This window comes from Coturnix japonica, chromosome 3, assembly GCF_001577835.2.
Source record: "Coturnix japonica isolate 7356 chromosome 3, Coturnix japonica 2.1, whole genome shotgun sequence".
Taxonomy (NCBI): Eukaryota; Metazoa; Chordata; class Aves; order Galliformes; family Phasianidae; genus Coturnix; species Coturnix japonica.
In genome coordinates, this window is record NC_029518.1 from 38,879,072 (window position 1) to 38,902,523 (window position 23,452).

A 23,452-nucleotide genomic window follows, 5' to 3' on the forward strand; every position below is an offset into this window, starting at 1 on the left:
ACAGGTTCTTGTCACATTTCAGATCTCCCAGTTTAGATATTTGTGGTGAAATCCTGCCTTTGGTCATTGTTTTGGATGAAGCACTGTGTAGATTCTGCAAGTCTTGAAGCTGTAATTAATTCAAGTGGTTTGTTGATTTTTTTTTTTTTTAATTAATTAATTTATTTTAGCTGGTTATCTAAGGTGTTAACTATGTTATCAAAGAGCTTATAGGCATTTTAAATTCTCAGGTTTACATACAAACATGCTCAGGAACGTAGTTTATTCTTAGTGATTTAGAATCCTCCAGCAACTGCTGAGTCCCTGTTTGTTTCAACAGGTCCTAACCCTATTCCAGGAATTACTTCCAGTCTAAATAGCGTGCTTAGTTATTTCAGATTCATGACCTCAGTTTAAAATGTTCTAGGACAGAGTAGCTGAGGACCATTGATCATGAGGGTTCTATGGAACCTCTAGAGAGCCTTGCAAATTGATAGGGTAGGCATGGACATATATATAACATCAGTTCTTTCAGCAGAAAAATAGAAAATATTCAAGAAAATGCTTGCTTGACCAAGAATTGATTCTTGCTTTCCCAGAAGTCTCATTTCAAGGCATACTGGTATGATAACTCAGCATATTCTCCCAATTCCTGGGCAAAACAACTGTGTTGTCCTGCCCAACTCTTGAGTACGTAGCAAAACAGGACTTCACAGCCACCTCCCAGAAATCAGTACTCCTCTGATTCTCATACCTGTGGTCACTTAGAGGCCTTTTTCACCAACTGGCAAACAGCTCTTGTACTTCTCTCTGAAATACTTCTAAGCCAACCCAAGATGTCTAAATTACAAATGAGAAATAAACAAAATTGAAAGTAGTTTTTCTGGTTGTGATCAGTTCCTTTCTCATGTGTTGTGGCTTTCACAGTTTTTCCCCTCTCCTAATCCAGTGCCACTCTCCATCCCCAAAGTGCATCCAGCTGTTTATTTGTTCACATTCCTCTTAGCCTGTGGCACTGTCATAAACTATGCAGTCTGTAAGAGGATATGTTTCTACTTCAAGAGTTGGTAGTTGCTAATTTGGAAAAAGTATTCAGTAATATGTGTAGAAATAATTATTGTAGAGCAAATTCTTCTTGTTACTCAGAAAATTATTGAGGAAGTTACATAGAAAACAAACGTACGGATTGTAATTGCACTTACTGACCCTGTGTTCTATTAATGAAGTATTTTTGTTGCAGCAGAGGGCTTTTTCTTCTCAACAGCATCATAAAATGTCCCTGACACAGGTTCCCTATAAGCATGAGAACATGTAGATTAATCTTCATTGCAGTTTGTCATAGATACAATTTTCTTTTAATTTTCTTTTTCTTCAGGTTTGCTTATGACTTACTCTGTGTTTAAATATAAATTTTCATAAAGAGTGCTGTGGCTTTTCAACCAAAGATGTTGTGGTTATCCATTCTGAATTGACAAAAAATGTTTCTCTTCTACACCTGTGTTAGAAAAGTCAAAGACATTTTATGGTATAACAAAATAATTCCTTGCTGGTGGTTGATCTAAGTCGAAGAGTTACATATTTGTGAATTTGGACCAAATTTGTTCATCTGACTAGTTGTGGACTCTTGTATTATCAGTAATAGAAATCTGCTGTATTACAAATGTGTGTACAAGTGTGAGGCTTCCATTTTTCACTAACGTGAATGCATGTAATGATTTGCTCTGCTTCCAAAATGTTTACTAGCATATGTTGCAGAGGTGAGGATAAAGGGCATAGGGCTTATATTAAGTAATTACTATGTACACAGCTCTGCTGCTTGAGTATGGTGGAAGTTGGCAGCATGCCAGTGGGCTAATTTTGATGATGCTTTCTGCTTTAACCTTTTAAGATTTAAATTCTGACTGTGTATCGCAGGTGAGAAGTATTCAGTTCCATGTTCTGAAGAGGCATTTTCCCACATAATAAAGGCTTTGTGCATTCATGCCTGATCACCTGCCTTCTTTTAGGATAAGTGTCTAAACACACTTTTGTGTATGTAGGTTAACATATATGAGTGGAAGAGGCTTACATTAGCCATTTTCCATTGCATAGCTACCTAAAGCCATATCATAAGTATAAAGCTGTTCAGAAAAATTCTCTTTCATGAAACTAAACTATTGTTCTCTCCCTCTTAAGAACTATACAACAGTAAATATGGGACAAAGCAGAGAAAAGTCAGTTGCAAATGGAAGCTTGCCAGCTGCCTTACTGAGCTAATAGTGGTAATGGCAATCTATCTTATAAAAACAAGACATAGACAAGCATTAACTGCATGTATGCAGTGTGTCCCTATATTGCTGTCAAAAAATATAATAATCACATCAGTTTATAGAGTGTATTATTAAGTATTTGTCATGTTGTACAGCAAGAACAGTTTGGACTCGCTAGGTCTCAAATGTTCCAGTATGTCCATCTGGAGCAATAGATTAATTAACACCACGTATTAAGAGGGGGTCACAACAGAGGTTGTATGTTCTCAGGAGCCATTTCTAGGTCAGGATTAAAATCTACTTAATTTAAAAGAGTCATGAACTGGCATTATCCAACATGCACATCGTTGGTTTTTTGGTTTGGTTTGAAATGAAGAAACCAAGTGTATCCTAAATATACAGCTATAGGATCTGTAGTCATGGCACATTGTGCTATACGTAGAATAGTATGAAAGCAAGAAATGTATCACAGAATGTGCTGAAATCTCCAATTATAACTTTTAATGAGCATGTGTGTTAAAAACTGCAAAATACTTTTGAATTATTCTGAAATGTTTTTCTTACCTTTGCTTCGCTAGTATCAGGATGCGCATATGCAAGGTGTAGTGTATGAATTGAACAGCTACATAGAGCAGCGCCTGGATACAGGAGGAGATAACCAACTACTTTTGTATGAACTGAGCAGCATCATTAAAATAGGTAAGAAGCAAAATTTGATGTATCTGATCTGTTCCTTAGCATCAGTGCACAATGCATTTGTTGCAAATTTTAATTAGTAAGAGCAGATGTAGTGTATTCCTTGGATGTTGTCTCACTATGAACTTCAGGTTCTGTACCTCATTGGGATCCCTTACTACATCTCAGTGAGTTTCATCTTTGGAGAGAGCTCTGCAGCCTGCTGCAAAACTAAATCAACCTGTTAAATGAACCAAATTATAGATTTTTCTGGTTATCATGGTGTTGAAAGATCGATATTAAAAGTTTATATATATATATATATAAACTGATATGTGTGCCCCGGTGGCGCAGTGGTAGGAATGCCGCCTTGCAACACTGGGGCCCGGGGTTTGAATCCCCCCCTGTGGCACAAGTGGTAGAAGTGCCGCTCTGCTACACAGAGGCTCGAATTCCGGGGGTTGGACTTGATGATCTCTAAGGTCCCTTCCAACCCGCACGAGACTGTGATACTGTGATGTATATATATCAGTAATATCACTGCATACTTAAATCCCTTTTCCAACAAAACTGAGATGTATAGAAAGAGAACATCTTCATCACTTCAAATTCAATTTTTAAGTATTTTTTTTCTATCTGATGTAAGTAGTATTTTTAATAAAATAATAATAATAGTAATACGTATGATCAACAGTTAAAGGAAAAAATAAAACATCCCCAGTAAAAATGCATTATTTGGAAGTTTGTTGTTTTTTTAGCCATAGTGGATGTACTATAACTTCAACAGAAAGGACTGGTGCATTTATTCAGGGTAGAAGGTTACTAGCAAGTCTTCAGGAGGATTTCCGCATTGTGGATAATTGGTTGTTTTGTAACAATGGATAATTGTTCTCTCTTGTGTACATAAAGTTTCAAAAGAGCCACTTCTGTTTACTGACCTTGCTTTAGTGGCTTTTTGAATATTGACATTCAGCTCAGAGCAAATCAAAACAGAGTTTTCTTAATACACCACAAGCAAGAAACGAGAAGAGATCAGTCTTCTTATCTTTCACACTTTTTCTTCTTTTCTAAAGCACATAATATTTCCCCTACGGTGCTTTTTTACTACACTGCTCAATGCTCTTACATGTCATAGCTAAGGGACTTTAAATTTCATTTCTAATCACCAGGCCATGATCTCTCAGATGTCAGATAGTTGACAATAAGCAAGTAATAACAGAGCAGATTTTATTTTTTTCCATTCTATCAAAGAAATGCAGAAATCAAACTGATTTGATAATACAGAAGTATAATTGCTCCCATGAAATGTATTGAATGGATTCCTGTGTTAATTCATTAAAACAGGGTATCAGATAAGTACATTTACTGGGTAGAAAGGTTGTTAGCTGTTGGAAAGAAAAATTACTTAAGCTCAAAGTATCAAGTCTGCTGTGTAAAACAGGGTAAACACTGACCTTCTCTACTCTCTTCTGATTCATAGTTTTCATGTCAGCTGTAACTTGAAATAGTTTGTTGACTTTCAATTTTTTAAAGGTTAAGGAATTCAACTTTACCCTGTTTCATACAGCAATGTGAATCTAGAAAAATCAGGCAAGTACAAAAATTCTGGTGTGCGGCTGTTTTTGGAATGGGACAGGTGCAGAAATAGAAACAGTTTGTTATCAACCACATTTTTTATGGCAATATTTGCAGCATTTTATTTTCCCATAGTCTTCTGTCTTAAGGCAAGGACAAAAATAGTTTACCATCTTCAAACAGTATTTATTTTCCTCATGGAAATTATAATCTTATCTGCCTGATCATATTATAAGTGTATGTTTTTATTTTATTTCTATGCTGTTGTATGAACCAATTTGAATTTATAGGCATTAGGGCTTGGAATAGGAGTATGATGTATAAGCTGGTTGTTTCTAATTATCTTTTAGAACATAGTATATTACAGTGGTGAAAATAAGTATATTTTGGAATAGTCATTGAATTTTCAAAGGATATGGTGATGGACTTTCACATTTAGAAATGTTTATGGTTGTCCTAAATAGAGCTGAATCTGTGGTTTTACCTCAGAGAACTTCTGTAATTTTGGTTCCCACTCTGAGTAAATTTATTTATTTTATTATTGTTTTGGCAGCTACGAAAGCTGATGGATTTGCACTATATTTCCTGGGAGAATGCAATAATGTAAGTATTCTGGATTTAGATACTGCTTTTCTGTACCGTTACAAGTGCATTTTCCAGTTTTATGATGATATGTTGATTTTATATTTAACTCACTTAGCAGGAAATATATAACTAAGTGCTGAATGTTAGATCTTCATTAGGTTGGCTTATTTATTTATTTTTCCTGTTAAAAGAAAGTTTATTTAACATGGTGGTAATGTTTCCCAGTTTCCCAAATTTGGTGTCTTGTCCTCTTGTCCCCTTTTTTTTTTTTTTTTTTTTTTGTTATTGTTGTTGTTGTTATTTTTCCCCCCAAAAGACTTGGCAGCAGAATGCTATGTCAGTAGACTGCCAATGTTATTACTCTGTCTGTAGCAACTAAGCTTGTGATTTGGTTCCATTGTTATCTTTAACAAACATAGAACATAATATGAATTTGCATATTATCTCAGCATAACCTATTCTTTTCATCCAGCAACTTGATCATGAGATGATGTAAATTTTAGGTATAGACATTGGTTAGTGTGATGTAAATTGTGTATTTTAAATTCATAAGTGAGATGATGATCTGACATCAAAATCTGAATAGCAGTGTGTCCAATGCTGTTTTATACTTCTTTTTTTTAGTGCCCTGATTAATTTGTACAGTTAGTATTGTACAGTATTTTGGTTACTTTGGCAACAGAGGTGGAAATGCAGTTTATACTTCATTGAGCTCCATCAACTTAAAGATCACAGTTTGTCAAAAATGTTTAATTTCTCATTGGTTCAAGAAAGAAATTATACTCTCCTATGTGAATATTATTAGAGAGGAAAACATCTCATTTTTGTTTCCTTGCATTACACAGACAGTTAATTTCTGTATAGTTCATTAGCTGATTTTCTTTGCTCATTGTGAAATAAATGCATTAAGAATAAGGGAAGTAGTGTCATTTTTGAAGCAATAAAAAAAGTGAAGGTGTAGAAACCTGCAGGTGATTTGAGCCTTTTCTTAGAATATCTTTTAATTTGTTCAAAACAACCATCTGATTTGAAGGCGGTGAAGGAAGGCCCATACATGAATTTAAGCAAAAAGAAAAATGGGAATGAACTTTGCGTATTTTTCTTTTACTGTTTATTTAATGACAAAGGAAACCAATATTATTATTTAGAAATTGATTTTTTTTTTTTCCCCTGAGTTCAGTAAGTGTGTAAATAACACTCATTTTAATAACTTTTTCACTAAGGGTCATAGTTTAAATAATGTGTTCTTCTTTTGTGAATGGAATGTTTGGTTCTCATTTGTTGGTGCCAATGTTCATGTACATGAGTGGGAGCTGATGCAAACTGTCACCAAATACATTCTGCCTGCTGCAAAAAGCAGAAGCTTGCAATAATTGTAGTCATCGGTTCTGAATGCGCAGATCTGACTAGCTTCAGGGGTAATAGTTGCATGCCAGCTAAGTGAGAGGTTCGTCTCCCTTAGCACTTTGTAAAAGATTATAGTAAATTGACTTTACAGCTTGAGACCTATTACAGTGAGGTTTTTTGTGTTAGGTTTGTGTGGCATAACAGAGTTTTCTTCCCAGTCTTCTCATACTTCGGGGACCTGGGTGCTTTCAGGCCTTTTGCATTTCTTCTCTCCCCACCTGCCCTCCTGTTTTTTTTTCTTATTAACATATCAAGCAGTTGGATGTATCTGCCTCCCAGTATAAATCTTTTCTGCAAAAAGTAAGAAAGTTCCAACCTCTGAAAAAAATACATTGAATATATTAACCACTGCAGTGTAACTACATCTCTCAAGATGGAATGTTCCTCGTGTAGTTATTATGGGGACTGATCCCAAGTTCTTTGATGTTAGTGTGAGATTTTCCATTCATATGAGTGGGCTTAGGGCCAGACCCATGCTTGTAGTCTGTAACTGAATGGTTATGCATTAGGCTCCTTTCTGTAAGAAGTTGTCATTTGCTTATCTTTGTCTCTTGAATATTTAATTTAAAGGATATGTCAAAGAGTTAACAGTCAGTCAGCAAGTACTAGCAATGTTAATTAAACAAGTCTTTGCTAAATGAGAACAAAAAGGATTCCGCTTAGAGTAAATGGCAGAAAAGGATTAATTCTTTAAGATGAAGTTTATTATTTTGTTTAGAAAGTTATAAAACCTGTAATTAGTGAATTAGTGTGGACAAAGTAAAGCTTCTTGTGGACACTAATGGACGCATGGTGGAAAATGACTTCTTTCATTTGGTTGATGCATCTTTTTGATGCTTGATTTGAGTTTTACATTTCCCAAATTCAGCTTTTTTTTTTTTTTTTTAAATTTTTATTTAGCTTGGAAAATATAAATATATCTATTTATATTTATCCAGCAGCCACCTGTTTCAGAACTAGACCTGATGTAACAGAGATTGTTCACCATCCTTTCAAAATATAAAAATATATATTTCTTGGAATTATGTATTGAGAGAAGGTTGTGTCAGAATGAAGGAAGCTTGATAATAAGTAGACACCAACATTCGCACAAGTGGTTTGTAAAGTTTAGTAATATTTGTTCTAACTATTTGGTAGGGGACCTTGGGATCAAAACTGAAGCTAATGCATTAAATATTCATAATTCACTGTAAATATTATGGCTACACTGGTGCCTGTTTAAAGAAGTCCAGCCTCAATAATTTTGACATTTTAATCTCAGTTTAGGAATATTCTTGCAATTTGAGTTTTGCATAACTTCGTTTAAAATGGATTAAATAGTGAGTTTCAGTAGGATAAAAGATAACTTCCTTTCACAGAAATTCTAGGCTATTACAGAATGAAAACAAACTAATTATTACTGCATAGTGTGTGTTATTATTTCTTCATGGTGAGAGAAGAAGAGAATTACCCTATCATTGCAACTCCTCTATTTTTAGTTATTTACTTATTTTGTGGTTTATTAAGAATTTATAGTAAAGCTTTCCTGGTGCATTTTTTTGTTGTGGACAGTGCTTCCCTAACTTCTCAAGTATATGAGAGCTGAAAGCACTCTTCGATGTGTAGATAAGCTTGGTGCTTTCTTTTAGCAGCAGAGCATATGTGATACATTTGCCTTTAAAGAAGTTTCAGAAAGTGTTCCTTTACTGTTTAACTCGTGCCTAGTAGCAAGTGTTGAAGGCAGCTTGCAGAATTCAACAGGACTTTGAGGAGTTGGTTAAAATATCTGTGTACAAAGTTTCAGTATAGCTTTATTTTCTTCCTCTCTGTTGAAGTCCATGGAAAAGTACCATGAGTCAGATAAAAACAGACGTAGAAATTTCTGAATAGTGAGTTGGACTGAATGTGTTTGGGATCTTTAGACGGGCGAATTTACTTGAATTGAGTGCATTTAGTTATGCAAGTATTACTTGGAGTTGATCACCAGCATGACCAGTTCAATAGTGTCAATGACTTTCTGTTAGTTCAAATTACTTATCCATTCTAAAGGGATAGTATAATTCTGCTGATGGTACAGATGACTGCTGATTTTGCAAGTCTTATTTTTAAATGATTGCCCTCAGGGAGATTGGTACCATTCACATGTCCAACTCCATGCTCACTCATGAAGTCACTTTGTGTTTCAAAATATGTTTTGTTCTATAGTATTTATCTGGCTGAATGCAGTGCAAAATTCACAGGTTCTAGAAGCAGTATAGCTTCATCACTCTAGGTAAGGGATCTGAACAGAACTACGCTCACTAGTGATTTCTGGTTCTCGAACATTCTCTGTATTATATTGTGCAGTGTAGACGTACTCTTAAGAATTATCTTTGTCCATGACTTAGTGCAGTTATGCAAATAAAGCAGCCTTAAAATAGACAACGTTCATTTTGCAAATACGATAAACTTGGAGACTGGAAACACCTCCAAATTAAGCAGGAATGTTCCACAGCTCTTAAAGAAAAGACATCACTTAGTTACAGTTTTTTTGTTTTGTTTCTTATGGGATTGAAAATACAGGCCATAATTCTCATGTTATGGCCTTAATTAAACATCATCTTTAAACACTCTTTAAAGGAGTTACTGAAACTTTTAGTATTTGATGGTGTGTCTATGAAAATTGATGTGCCTAAGTACTGCACAAATTGTGCATGGATTGAAGCCTGAAAACTAACATCTCTCTATTTTTAAAATACTTAATAGAGAGTTTCTAATGTATTGTTATCTCATTCTTCAGATGTTTCTTGTTTATAGTCCTTATTTGTATGAGTAGTTTACCTCATGATCCCATTGATTCGTATGTAAAGCTGATCGAATTTATAAGGCATACACTTAAAGTAGCTTTCATTAAGTCTTTGGAGTGCGGCTTAGCTCCTGAAACTCAAAATTGTGCTGACAAGCAGATCATCCTTGCTTCAGATAGGAGTTTCTGGTAGCTTTGTTATAAGAAATTATTTGAGGCCACAAATATGTACGCAAACACTCCGTGCTTCGGGGTGTATAATATTAAGCTGCTCTACAATTTCTGTTGATGCAGAGAATTGCTGCTGCTTGGTGTGCAGTGCCACCTAGTGAATTTATGAGGTGATTTGAATGACTAAGAACCAAGCAAAAAGCATCTACTCATTCATTGCTGTCTCAAGTTTTGTGCCAACCTGATGTGCATTATTTTAAATGTGTAGACATCTCTAAAATTTGAGTCGTTTAAATATATTTCTAGGTGAAACTCTTCTAGTTGCCAGGCAATTCAGAAAACTCTGTCCTTGAGTTACTTCCGTCATCATGTAATCTTTTTAGTGGAAGTAATCTCTTACTTTCCTACATGCCAGAGATTAGTGATACTCAGCAAAGAGAAAAAGGTGTTGATGAATTACAGTTTTACAGTTTAATTTTGAGTCAATAAATGATCAAACTGGAGCAAAATAAGATAGGTAACTATCGAGATTTAGCTGAATTAAAGTTTCACTTACTTTATTTCACTTACTTTTCAGATGGAGAGATTGGTAAAATGGTCATGATGAAAGTACTTTAGGTAGGATGTGGATCTATACAAAGACCAGTTATTTCTGGCTCCCTATCAGAGTGCAGGGGCATTTTCATAAAATCATAGAATGGCTTGGGTTGGAACATAAGCTAAAGATCATCAGGTTTCAATCCCTCTGTCACAGACAGGGCCACCAACTTTCATTTTATACAGATTATCAAGTATTTATCCTGGAATCTGGTTTTGTTCAATATATTCATTAAAGCATGGATGCACAGGGAATACAAACTTATTAAATTTGCATATGGCATGAAATTGGGAAGTGTTGCTGATGTGTTTGTAGAAAAATATTAGAATTCATAATGGTTGTGGGAAACTGGTCTAAAGACACTGGTCTTGGGTAGGGCGACTTTCAGAAAGATGCTGAGTGTTGCAGTGAACTTGAGGCTAAACAAGAGCCAGCAGTATCATTGCTTTTGCAAAAGAGGCACTGCTAGGTAGCAGCAGCAGAAATCTAGCCTTTCTGAGAAGTAATGTTCCCATTCCTTTGTACATTGGTTGTGGTCTCAAGTGGAATAATATGTTTAGTTTAAGCGCTGCACTTTAATTAAAAAATGGAGGAACTGGAGACATTCCAAGAGTGCAGGGAGAATGGTCGGAAAGTGGAAGAACTGGCGCTGTTTAATCTGAAGGAAAGAAAGTTGAGTCAAGAAGAAATGTCTGGGCAAAACAGAAAGGAAGAGAATTGTATCTGCTCTATTGTTATGGTATATAGGGCAAAAAGTAGGTGGCTTGAGGTGACGTTTGTAAGCCTCCCCAGTTGTATCTGTACTGAAGCATTACGGTGTGTTGCTTCTGAAAACTCAGGTATCTTCATTCTTGAATTTCTTCTGATAGCTGTTTGAACAAATATCTTTCAGAACAATGCTTAGCTGACCATACCTTAAAGCAAAGGGGTTGGAGGAGAGGTGAGTCAGCTTAGTTTTCTGTGTCAGTGAATTAGTGTAACTCTTCAGATTTTCAGATTTGTGTTTCTCACTGAAGGAAAAATTGGAGAGTTACCAGAAAAGAAATGTAGTGAGAAAGTAATGGCATTTAAGTGGATGCAAACTGTAAAAATAAAACAAGTAGTAGTTCTTCTGCAGCATATAAGTACAATTATCTAACATTTGCATCTTTTCCCAATATATTTATATTATATATGGTTTAAAAATGGAAACCTTTTCTCAAGTACTCTGGTAGCTTTATAGAAGAAAATAAGAAATTTTCTTTAAAATTGAGGTATTTGACACTTTTTCCCTGCCCCTTTGTGTGCTTCATGCACAGTAGAATTGCTGCATTTGTGTTGTTACATATTTGCTTATACCTCTTTAATATTTCAGCATGGTAGGATTGGGTTAATACATCAGTTTAGGCAGTTTGCAAATAAAAGCTTTTTGATTGTGTATGCCTTCCAAATTAATTTTGGTTTGTTTGTTTTCTTGTAACTATTTCTTACTGCAGTAAGTTTTGTTTCTGCAAAAAATTGCCCTGAAGGAACAGCCTTAATAGTTGCGTGCAATTACAATCATCATTAAACCGCATGGTTTGCATGTGTAGACTGTTGCATCCTTTAACAATAGCAAAAGCCCATTACTATCACTGAAGAGAAAGAGATGTGAGCTTCAAATACCATAGTGCACACTCAATTTCAACTTGTTTAATGCCCTTTCTCTCTCTCTCTCTCTCTCTCTCTCTTTTTTTTTTTTTCCCAAGCATCATGCCATATAGCAATTCTGTAGTATTGAGGCTTTCACTAAATGTCAGTTCAGTATTAAATCACTTTCCATTAAGCATTTTCAGAGCCAGTTTTATCTGCAAAACTCACTGTGAAAGTTTCCCATACCTCCAAAGAAATTTGTTAATGAAATGCTTATGGTGTATGTACTTTAACCCTCATTCTGTTCATTAAACCTGGGACTTAGAGACATCCTTGCTGTAAAAATATTTTAGTAAAATCAGCTTATGACTTGTACTTGGTTATAAGATGTATTTTTAGAAAGAAGAAAACATGAGCAGTTTGGGAAATGGTAAACAACGTGTTTGTACTTCAGATCCAGCCACGACAATCTTTATATAGTCAGTTGAATGCTGTGTAGCTGTAATGGATTGGGATTTGGTGTTCTGCTGGATTCCCATGGATACACCCCAACAGTCACCAGAAGAATGGCATTGTTTATCCCTTTAGTTGACCTTTTCATCAGAGGATCCAAAGACTCTGGGTATTTTGGGTACTTAAAACTGAAGGAACATCTGTCAGGAGAAGCTGATGGTACTCTGTTAGGATACTGGGGTTCCTCCTCAACCTTTCTTTCACTGGAATTTTAATCTGCTGTCTCTGTTAAGGGTTCAGTTTTCACCATATAAATGAACTATGGGGCCACAATATGATAACATGACAAGATGAACAGCATTGCTTTTTGTATATATTTAGGGTTTTTTTTTCAGCCATATTAAAGACATTGAAGATAAATTTCATCATAATTTCAACATAATAAGTACATGGGAGTAAGGAAAGTGCATTAAGAGCCATGATACTGTGTCTAATTGGATGTATGCTAGTTTTCTTACATATCTGAAAGCCAAGCTTGCTGTGTTTTACTTGCAATTGAGAATACTGTTAATATCCTTCATGAACAAGTTACAGTGTACATGGCTGTGCACTGCTGGTAGACTGGAAGGCTTGTTATTATATTAGCATTTAAAATATATGATAATATATTGCATACACCTGAAATGCCTATGAAATATAAAAGGATTGATTATGTTACCTTTTTCTGTGTTCAGTGATTGAACTTCAATTCTGATCATCATTTGTTTTTTTGAATTTTCTGTGTTTTGCCTGTTTGTTTTAAGAATCATATACACTATGTAATGTATAATTGTTAATTAAATTTATAGGAGAAATTAAATGCTGGTTTTTATTCTATTTAAGTACACATAGAATCCTGAAACTTAAGTTTATGAGGCGAGTAATAGCGAAACCAGATTTCCAATTAAGAATTGTATGTATCTGTATTTTTTTAGACTACAAGAAAGTAGGAATAAACTGAGCTTTTTATTCTGGTAAATTGATTATAAGTACTCTGGCAGATTCAATGTGCCAATTCAGTGTAGTTTTTGTTTGTTTGTTTGTTTGCTTCATGTATGTTTGCTGTTTTCTCAGTAACACATTCTTATACACTGTGTGTAAAATAAACACACTGAATTTTCCCATGTCTGTGACTGTTAAAAGCCACTCTTTAATGAGGCTATGAATGTAATTGGATTTTAAGATTAAGCTTGAATTTTGGCATCAGAATAAACAGAAAAGTTCAAGATTTCCTACCTTAGTGGAAACCATCAAAATGGAGTGTGTTCAATACATGTCCAGCAGAGCTACTCAGTGAAAAAAAATAAAATCTTTCTTTTTAACTACATGAAAAATATGGAATAAAAGTATGCTGAAGCTTCAGAGCTAAAATACTATGTATCAGCTTTATTTTCTTTTGTTAAGATAATTTAATTTTCATTTGTATTGCATAAGTAGCAAATGAAGAACTGCATGAAAAACACTTAGCCTGTTCTCCTGGAACAAGAAAACACCCCTTTGGAAATACAGATTCAAGGCTTGCTGCTGTAACATTTTGTGTAACCTTTGCCACCTCTCTTATTCCTCATGTGCCTAAACCTCTTTGTTTAAAGGGTAATGGTTCTGTTATACTCAAAAGGGTGTGACAGTGATAACTGCTTTAAAACTTCGAGTGTTTGCTACTCTGCAGTGCTACAGGCCAAATTAATTGACAGACGTAGAGTTAGACATAGAAAAATGGAACAGAAGATGGAACTTTTTTGCCTGCAAAATGAACTTTCTCCCAGTTTCACTGGGGATAATTTTTACTTTTATTTATATATATATATTTTGTGTGTTTGTGTGTGCAGTTTTGTGACTTTATTAATAGCTGTTGCTAACAGACTGCTTAGTTATGTGTTAATTTTAAAATTATATGTACTTTCTGAACGTTTTCTATTGAAGTAAACAATAGACTACATCCTAGAAAGAAACCTTATATGAGGTAATATTTTTCTATGACTCCATGTAGGACATTCAAGGAAAACACAGTACAACACTAATGTAAGTGATGATTGACTTCAGCAGAAGATTTATTCACTATCTGAATGGTAAAAGTGGGATTTTCTAAGAATATGAAAGAGTTATGCGGAATTTATCGAAGTACTTTCCATTGTCAAGAGAACAAAAGCTGTTTATCTCTGTTATCTACTGTGCTACATATGTGTATATATGTATGTACATATAGTCAAGAAATGTGGCCATACTCTCTAATTGCATTTTTTTTTCTTTTTTTCTTTTTCCTTCTAACTAGAGTTTGTGTGTATTTACACCATCAGGAGCTAAAGAAGGACAACCACGGCTCATTCCTGCAGGGCCCATTGCACATGGCACTACAGTATCTGCTTATGTAGCCAGATCCAGAAAAACACTGCTAGTAGAAGATATTATGGGGGTAAAAAGCTTTCTCTTTTTGATGAGATGAATGTAACTTATTCTTAGAATGAATATTTTGATGCTGAGCTTTACTGAGCTGAATATATAACGATATAATTTACATCTGTCTGCTACCAAGAAAATAATTTTAAGTTTGGATTAGCTTGATAAAGTAATTTCAGAACATCTAATTCATTTCTAAATGTGTGTGTATGTAACATCTTTTTGTTACCAATTAATGGAAGTAATGGTATCGTAGTCACTTAGAAAAATAAACACAACTATCAGTCAAAATGGTCTTCCTGGTCTTGAAGTTCTCTATTGTGCCAGTCGCAAACAAATAGACTTCCATATAGTCAATCAAAGTCTGATTGAATTACAGTACTTCACTTGTACTGACAAGAATATCAATCAGAATTCTGATTGTTAGACAGGATTTTGATCTCTACTTACATTAATGTAAAGCTAGAATATTTACATTATCAGTAGAGTTACGTCAAAGGCACACTAGTGTAACCGATAGCAAAATTCCAGCTCCTTTTAAAAACATGTTTCAGGTACTCCTCATGAGATAGCGTGATAACTTCTGGCAATCTGTATGTCTGTCCTTTTTCATGTTTTGAAAAGCTTAGTTCCCTACTCTACAATTACATCAAACAAGCAGTCCAACTTAAACTGTATGAAAGAACACTTTAAACAGAAACATGCATACACACAAAAAGAAGTTGATTTCTCTGTGGTAGCAATTGGTACTTACCTGGACTGTAAAGTGTTTATGTGGTGCTATGGGGCCTAAGTTGTTACAAGTAATTTCCGATTAATGTGATGGTGGTTGAACATTTTTATTTTGCATCTCTAATAAAATTCAGGGAAGTTATTGTGGATGAGTTTTGAGCTCCTTGCTGATTTACAGTGTCAGATTAGCAGAAAACCAGACAAATTTTCTTCTTCAAAGTGATTTTTTGGGGGGATGAGCAGAGCGATCATCTAATATGTTGTGCCAAGAGAAAAAGGATAACTTACTTTCACTGTGATAGTTCCAAGCTGTGAACCTCTGCTAAGACTATGCATTATTTGCTTTCAGATGAGTTTTGGACTCACACAAACTCATCAGACCTCTTCTGTGGAAGACATAAGTGCTTCCCAGTCTCCTTTAAGTTTGTTTGAGGTTGTTAATTGTTCATAGCCATTCAAATCAATTGTCATTTTGGTAATTAAGGTAGAACTTACTTGTTTGAGAAATGAGGGCATCCCCAGCCACAGTGTTTTTGAGTTGGGGAAGTGGGAGTTATCCTTCATAGAGTCTGCATTGAACATCTGGTAGGAAACATGTGGAAGGACTGATGTGGAATCAAATGTGTGTAGCATACTTCAGGCTGGCTAGATATCGCCTTGCTGACAATAACATCTAGGAACTTTCTCTTTGTGTTTTCCCTCCTGAGGAGTTAAAGTTACAATGTATTGGATATTTCCCACTTCAAGCAGAAGTTATTCATTTCAGCCTATTATTAGCAGCTAGTAGGCTATTTTTAACATTTATTCTGATAAATATTGCACAGATTTATTCATGCTCATTCATGCGTAAGCAAGGGAAGGAGAAGGATTTTATTATCGTGCATAATTTTCTACAAAAAATGTTTTTTTCATCAGGAGTCAATTGAGGATTACAGCTCTATTTTCTTTTCTTATCTTTCTTTATCTAGACTGGGATTAGTAGTGTTTTCCTACCAGTCAGATTCGAGAAAATGTATTGTAAAAGTAAACCTGAAGCTGAGCCTAACACCACAACTGCTTCTAACTTTGCATCAATGTGTTTGTGTATATCAGTTAGTGCTGAGAAGATTAGATATATATATTTTTTAATTTAATTATTACATGTCTCAATGCTATATTTCAGCTATACTGAAAGTTAGGATTTTTAGTGAATTTTATCAGTAATCATATTTTCAAGCAGATTTGATCAGTCAAGAAGAGGAGAAAAATACCAATGTATATTTTATATGAATGTTACAATATTTATGTTTTATCGGATTATGTTTACATTTTCTAGGATGAGCGATTTCCCAAAGGTACTGGACTGGAATCAGGGACTCGTATCCAATCTGTTCTCTGTTTACCAATCGTCACTGCAATCGGTGATCTGATTGGTATCCTGGAGCTTTATCGTCACTGGGGCAAGGAAGCCTTCCATCTTAGTCACCAAGAGGTGAGACCCCCACCTTTCATAATTTACTCTGAATTTCTCTGGGTTTAGCCAAACTGAAGAGTAATTATTCCTACAGAAAAAGCAGAAACTGTGCTAAAATAAATATTAAAACTAGTCTTCCCAAGGGAGAATAAAAATTAGTACTATTTTTCAATTATGTATTCTGTAACATAAGTATCTTAGTGGAATGTTTGTATATTGAACTAGTAGTCAGTACATGTGGCTTCAGACTCTGTCTCAGGTGGTGTTTATTCTCTAGTAGACAGAGGTCATGGTTGGGAACATGATTAATGTGATGCTGCTGGCATCCCTATACACACAGCAAAGGAAAGCCATTCACACAAAACCAGCTTCTTAGCCTTTGTTACTTCTGCTGCTTACACACTGGGTATTTATTTTTTTAATGTTCTCCTGTTAAATTAGTCAATCTACAATTCACATAGTCTCAGGCTTGCATTTCTCTATGCAAAGCAGTATGGATCTTTTATTGTTTATATTAAATGCCTTCTTTAATTGAAGTTCGTTAATGTTTTGCTTGTAAAAGTCTGACTACTAACAGAAGCATTTTATTAGTAAGTTAAAAATATTTAAAGGTCACTTTTGAGTGTTCTAAATCATTCTTTTGTTTTCAGGTTTCAGAGAGCCTGTGAATACTGTTAGTGGTTTTTATAAAACCTGCACAATGTGTTCTGTTTAAAAAAAAAGATAGTACATGAGTGAGGGAATGCAGCATCAGTGCTCTTGTACTTATGTCCTCCGTGTTCCTATAAAGCTCGTATGTTTCAAGGACAGGAGATTGTGTGTAGTAGCACAGCTTAGTTATCTGCAGCTTACATGGCATTTACTTGAAACGTTGCCTGGAAACTGTCATATTTAAAAGTACTAGTCCTGCACTGAGAGATCGAATCTAGTTCTTCTGCCACCAGAATGATAGTGAAAGAGGCTGTCCGCTTAAAGCTGGAAGTATTGTGGCTGAAGAGGCATAGCTCCGGGAAGATGCTAAGGGATATTTTATTTCTATAGCAGATATATCAAAGAAGATAATTTAATTTTTAAAGTCCTCAACTTGCAGGATGTTTGTTTCAGTGTTATGTCTTTGATCTGATTAAATATAAAACAATTTCTAAAGCTTTGATAAGCATCTTTGTGACACAGAAGAGGAGAAATAGTATCTTATGTTTGAATGCTGAGTGAGCTTTACTGATACTGAATCACATGTGAGAATACTGATACTTTCATGAAATAACAGTATTCCAACAACTTGTTTCTGCCTGTCTTTGTCTTGTTCACTTACCAGCTGGATAGGGAAAACTGTAGGGAAACTTGTATGACATTATCAAGATTTTTTCAGAATGCCTTCTCTTCTGCTTCAGGTTGCAACAGCAAATCTTGCATGGGCTTCAGTAGCAATACATCAAGTACAAGTAAGTATGGGTTATTTTTCATTATTTTTTTTTTCATTGTGTAATCCTTCTGTCAGAGCTTGATTGGTTGGACCATAGAGTGTGTTCAAATTTAAGGGGAATCACTAAAGTATCATTGATTTAAGCTCCTTTCCAGATCCTGGGAAAAATATGCCAACTTTTCCAGTGTTTATTGAGCTTGTTCTCTTCCCTTGCAACCATGGATCATATGATTTAATAAATAGTATTTGTATTATTCCTTTCATTTTTAATAATAAAATAAATTAAAACAACAACAAAAAACACATTACCAAAGTTGGTAACTAGTTATTAAATTGGAAGTGAAAAAAATACCTTTTCTTCTTGTAATAAGGTAACTGCTAGGCCACCTGGTTTCTTTCCTTCTCCCATAATAATCAATTTTAAATTATTAGGTGTTTCTGGCTAAGGTTTCTTGAAGCCATTTTTGCTGGCTGCTTCGTGGTTCCACTAAGGATGCTTCATGCTGTTTTTATTTGGGTGTCTAATGAAGCTCCATGCTGATGGCTGCTATACAGCTTTACTAATAGGTTTTGTTCCTTCATCTAATAGAAGATTGTAACACCAGAACTAAACCTTTCCCTATCTTTCATGCACCTTGCAAAACACTTACACAAATTTTCTTGCTTCTCTGTTTGGATTAACATTTGCCACTGCAGTGCTGGAAATCCTTGACTTTGTTTAGAATGACTGTTCAATATGGTGTATTCAGAAACAATATGCTGGCCTTGTTTATTGTGCACTAATAGAATTGCAGTTGTATGCAGTTGTAACTTCACTTTATAATAATGTTTTACTCTTTAATGGAGAAGTCTTTAACACATAAGAAAACAAAATATGGAAATTTTAATTTCAATGGTCATTTTCATTCCTTTCCTTTCTGTTCTTCCTGGTTAAAGCAGACGGCTTACTCTGCCCGACTTCTTGCCTGGGAAGAGTATGGGAGTTCTGATCTGATGTTAGACTTTGCCTACTAGGCTAGTTAACATTTAGATAGCTATGATTGAAGCCCAGCACACAAACAAAGCTTTTAATTTTATACAGTGCTGGAATATATTCATAAACCATGAGCCGTAATTTTGAATACAAGTTAAGTGAATAGACCACAGAACTTCAGTTTCACTTTCCCTCTCACTTCAGTGATCTCCTGAAACAAATGATAATATGATCTGTTCTTCCAGGTGTGCAGAGGTCTTGCCAAGCAGACTGAACTGAATGACTTCTTGCTTGATGTATCGAAGTAAGTATAGAGTCATAGAATCACAGAATATCCCAAGGTGGAAGGAACCCACAAGGATCACTGAGTCCAAACCTGACTCTACACAAGACCACCCAAAATTCAAATCCTGTGTCTGAGAGCACTGTCCAAACACTTCTTGAATTGTGGCAACTTGGGGCCATTAGCGTTGTCCTGGGGAGCCTATTCCAAAGTATAATTTACGCTATGATCTTATCAATCTGTTTTGATGAACTTTCTAATGTGGCTCTTTTAAATCACCTGCTTTACAGCGTAGATTACAGGTGTTAAGGCCCACCTCAGAGAGCAGGCAAACATCAGAGTAGGGACAGGAAAGAGTTATGTGGGTGATAGTGGGTATAGCTGCTAAACTTTTCTGTTCTTATTGCAGGAGAATATATAAGATACAATTATGATGTACGGAATGTATTTGGTCATGTGGTCTTCTGCGTGTCCTTTTTTTTGCATTTTTTCCCTCTCCTCTTGGAGTTAGATGTGGCTTTCTATGGAAAAGTAGCAAAAAAGCTTGTCTATTTTCATGGTCAGTTTTAGAAGCTTTGAAGTAATTTTATGACAAGTTGATTTTCTTCAGCGCCTCTCCCTTGATTTTTGTTGTCTCTCTATGTACACACATGCATAAGCATTAACACTTCAAGGCTCTGTCCTTGGAAAATTGAGATTGCCACACAATTGTTCTTCCTCTAAAGAGCCTGGAAGCTCTGCTTTCATTTTCAAATGGTAAATGGTGTGTAGTATATGGTTGTTCTTTTGTTTGTTTGTTTGTTTCTTTGTTTTTGTTTGTTTTTGTTTAATTTCTCATCATAGTAAATGTAGAGATTAAGCCGAAAGCACTATAAAATTTGAAAGTTTGGGCTTAGATTTATGAAGTTAATATAATATTCTAGGTAATATCCTTGTCCTTCATCCCTGTCTTTGTTGCTATCATAATCATTTTTTAACAGTAGAGATAGTCGTAAAAATGGACACTGAGGAATAATGCTGTAACACACAGGTGTTTTAGGTCTCAATAAACAGTTCTCAAAATGGTGGGATTAGCAATGGCTCTAGAAAGCAAATAATCAACTTACTTTTAAGAATGATCTGTATCTGTTCCTATATGCAAAGAAGGTTTCTACTCAATGAGAAAATTGATAGCATACAATATTACTGGAACATCTCCTATAACATTTTAGAAAAGGCAGTATCTCTGCATGACCCTGAAAGTGTGAGACTAATGTAGTATATAAATTTTGATTCAGTAGACACAAAGAGATGTGAGCTGTACATATGTTCAGGGCCATTCCTGGGAACATCAGGTTATTAAGACTTGGTATGTGAAAGATTTAGAATTATTTTTTTATTATTAAGAAGTTTGATCTTTATCATTTAATGTTCTTGACTGTCCTTGGACAGTTACCTCTTTGCTGTGAAACAGAGAATTGATAATTTTTTAATCTTTATTTGAACTAGTAAGATCAGTTGTCTGCCAAGTACAGTGTGGTACATCTGGGCCAGCAGTGAATAAGAGAATGCTCATTGAGAATTTCATTGAGAAGTGTTTTACTTTTTCATTACTATTAAAGATTGGGCAATATGACATGAATTTAGCTACAACACATAGTTTTCAGTAGTTCTTAGTACATAATTCTCTACACACAAAGCCAATTAAATATTTTGAAAGCCTGTCAATAATATTTATCTACAGTTAGAAACAGAAAAAGTTGTTTTTTTAAAAAAATTATTTTTTTTTTTTTGTCTTCTAGATTGCTTTTCCTTTTTGCTTCACTTTTAGAAATTTTAAGGGTGTAAATGATGGCAAAGTATTAGGGTACGTTCTTGGCACTGCTCAGCAGGGACCTGTTCAAGGCAGGCGATGCTTAGTAGTCTTTCTTTTTTTCTGTAGTGATCTGTCACTGTAGAATAATGGCTTATAGGAACAGAGCAAAGACCATTGCTGAATTTTCTTGTGCTGTAGAAAGCCAGTCAGTGGTTTTTTAGGTGCTATTCTTTTCATCTATTTGGGCTAAACTGTTCAGTGGCTGTGAAACAAGAGCCAGCATCAGTCACTTGAGAAGTGTTTGACTAAATGCAAATATTTATTGACCTTTCTTTCTCTACAGAACGTATTTTGATAATATAGTTGCAATAGATTCTCTACTTGAACATATAATGGTAAGTTTTCTTTTTCACTTCTAATTTTGTTAATCATCGTTATTAAAGTTCTTAATTCTCCTTTCCTTGAGTAAGATATTGCGCATAATTGAAGTGTCTGAGCTGCTTATATCAGACATGTAATGCAAACAGAGTTAATGTTTCTCTATGGAGAATGAAGGGATGGTTCAGCTTCATTTTGGTTGTTGCAACAATTTAATTTCACAACACTTATAAGTAATCACATAACTGTCTCTGTACTGTGCAGTTTCTATTGTGTGTTGAAGGTTTTAAAATTGTAACAAAAAGGCTTCTGTTCTTGTTTCGGCTTGTCGTTCCTTTTTCCTAAATTCAATTTTCTACATGCTGCAAAACACTTATCAAGGAATTGTCTATAGGAAGGTCGAGAGTTAAAATGTTACTTGTACAGTATTTTTTCTAGCTACTGAGTGAGCTGTTGAAGGGACGACATCCACTTAGCTTTGCAAAAGTATCTGCACTCATAACAAGAATAACAGTCAGTCAATATTTTATAAAAAAACATAGGAAAAAAACCCCACAAAACAGAAAACTGAAGTCTATTGAAATAGTTTATATTCTGTATTTAATCAGTGAATTATGGTATAGTTCAGAAACAGAATATAATTTTTTGAATAATTTTCATATTCTGAATTGTTTCCTGAATGGTATCTACAAATATCTGTGGGCCGGTTGCCTGTAACATGTTTTAAGTGTTTACAATATGAATTATGCTTTTTAGCATTAGTCATGTTCATTAAATAATGCAGTTCTTTTCCCTGAGTGTAAATCTTAATCATGCGCCTGGTATTATTTCTTCAATCTACATATTCAAATATTCTCACCAACAGTGCACCATTGCATACCTTGATCTCCAGAGAGATACTCTTAGCTGGAATATTCAAAGACCACAAGCTAAGAATGCAAACATTGTTAAAGTGGTTTTATTTAGAAACCTGAATTAGTTATGGAAAATATTCTGCAGTGTTTGCCTTATTCTTGTTAATACATAGTCAAGACTTCTGCACATTCTGAACATAGGTTTTTCCAAGTCAAATGAACTGCTTAAAAATAGTTTAACATTTAAAGGAAGTGGTGTAATATAGCATATGGCATTGAGAACAAATATTGATATTCTTCCCAGCTCTTCCCTATGAAGAGAGGTCTGGTGGAAAACACAATTGGCAGTAAAATATGTTTACTCTTTCCTCATCAGATACTGTGATATTGTGATCTTTTCCAACATGTCTGCATCCTGATTCTGCATTTTAACCTGCATAGAAGCTTCATTCTGATTTTCCTTTGTCATCTTTAGCAGTTGGCTGTTTCTTGGGCCAATTAACTGAATTGCATTTGCACATTTATTGCCATTTTTGGGAGGAGTGCAATTGTATTATTGTGTAGTATATTCTGTAACTCAGAATGAGGAAAGAATGATAGTAGATTTCACCTCACTACTTTGCCCTTCAGAGACTGCACTAAAAGCTAGATTTGCTCATATAATAATAAAGATAACACCACAGGGATTTTAGGATTCTTATCATATTCATTTATATTAAAATCCCACAGTGAAGTTAATGCTATAAAGGCATTCTTGAAAATAGACGCAAGGAGGAAATCAGAATTTCAAGTTACCTTTTCCCAAGAGGATCCTTTCTCTTTTTTTCCCCGAGTATCCATTCACTCCTCTATTTTGAGCAAAGGAACAAAAAGTTTGAGTAGTCAAGACCTTTACATTTCTTACTCCTCTAAGCAAGCAGTATTTCTCAAAAGTTGTTTTTTAGCTTGCAGTCTCCCTGACCTTCTATATGGTACTTGACTAGATGATGCCTTGTGGGTGTTATTTAGGTGAAGGAGGAAACCTGCTACGTTTCTTTAGAAACACACACTATCCTCTC

At 34.8% G+C, this 23,452-nt stretch overlaps 1 protein-coding gene across 2 annotated transcripts in view; it reads left to right on the forward strand.

Annotated features, from left to right (window-relative positions):
* The window catches only part of PDE10A (phosphodiesterase 10A), a 333,680-nt gene that overhangs the window by 282,805 nt on the left and 27,423 nt on the right, over nucleotides 1-23,452 (forward strand). For both annotated transcript variants that reach the window (XM_032443890.1, XM_015857955.2), the window contains exons 4-10: nucleotides 2,807-2,927; nucleotides 5,032-5,081; nucleotides 14,379-14,519; nucleotides 16,551-16,706; nucleotides 18,080-18,130; nucleotides 19,330-19,388; nucleotides 21,506-21,557. In XM_032443890.1, the coding sequence (XP_032299781.1) occupies nucleotides 2,807-2,927; nucleotides 5,032-5,081; nucleotides 14,379-14,519; nucleotides 16,551-16,706; nucleotides 18,080-18,130; nucleotides 19,330-19,388; nucleotides 21,506-21,557 (630 nt within the window). The remainder of the gene's footprint in view (nucleotides 1-2,806; nucleotides 2,928-5,031; nucleotides 5,082-14,378; nucleotides 14,520-16,550; nucleotides 16,707-18,079; nucleotides 18,131-19,329; nucleotides 19,389-21,505; nucleotides 21,558-23,452) is intronic.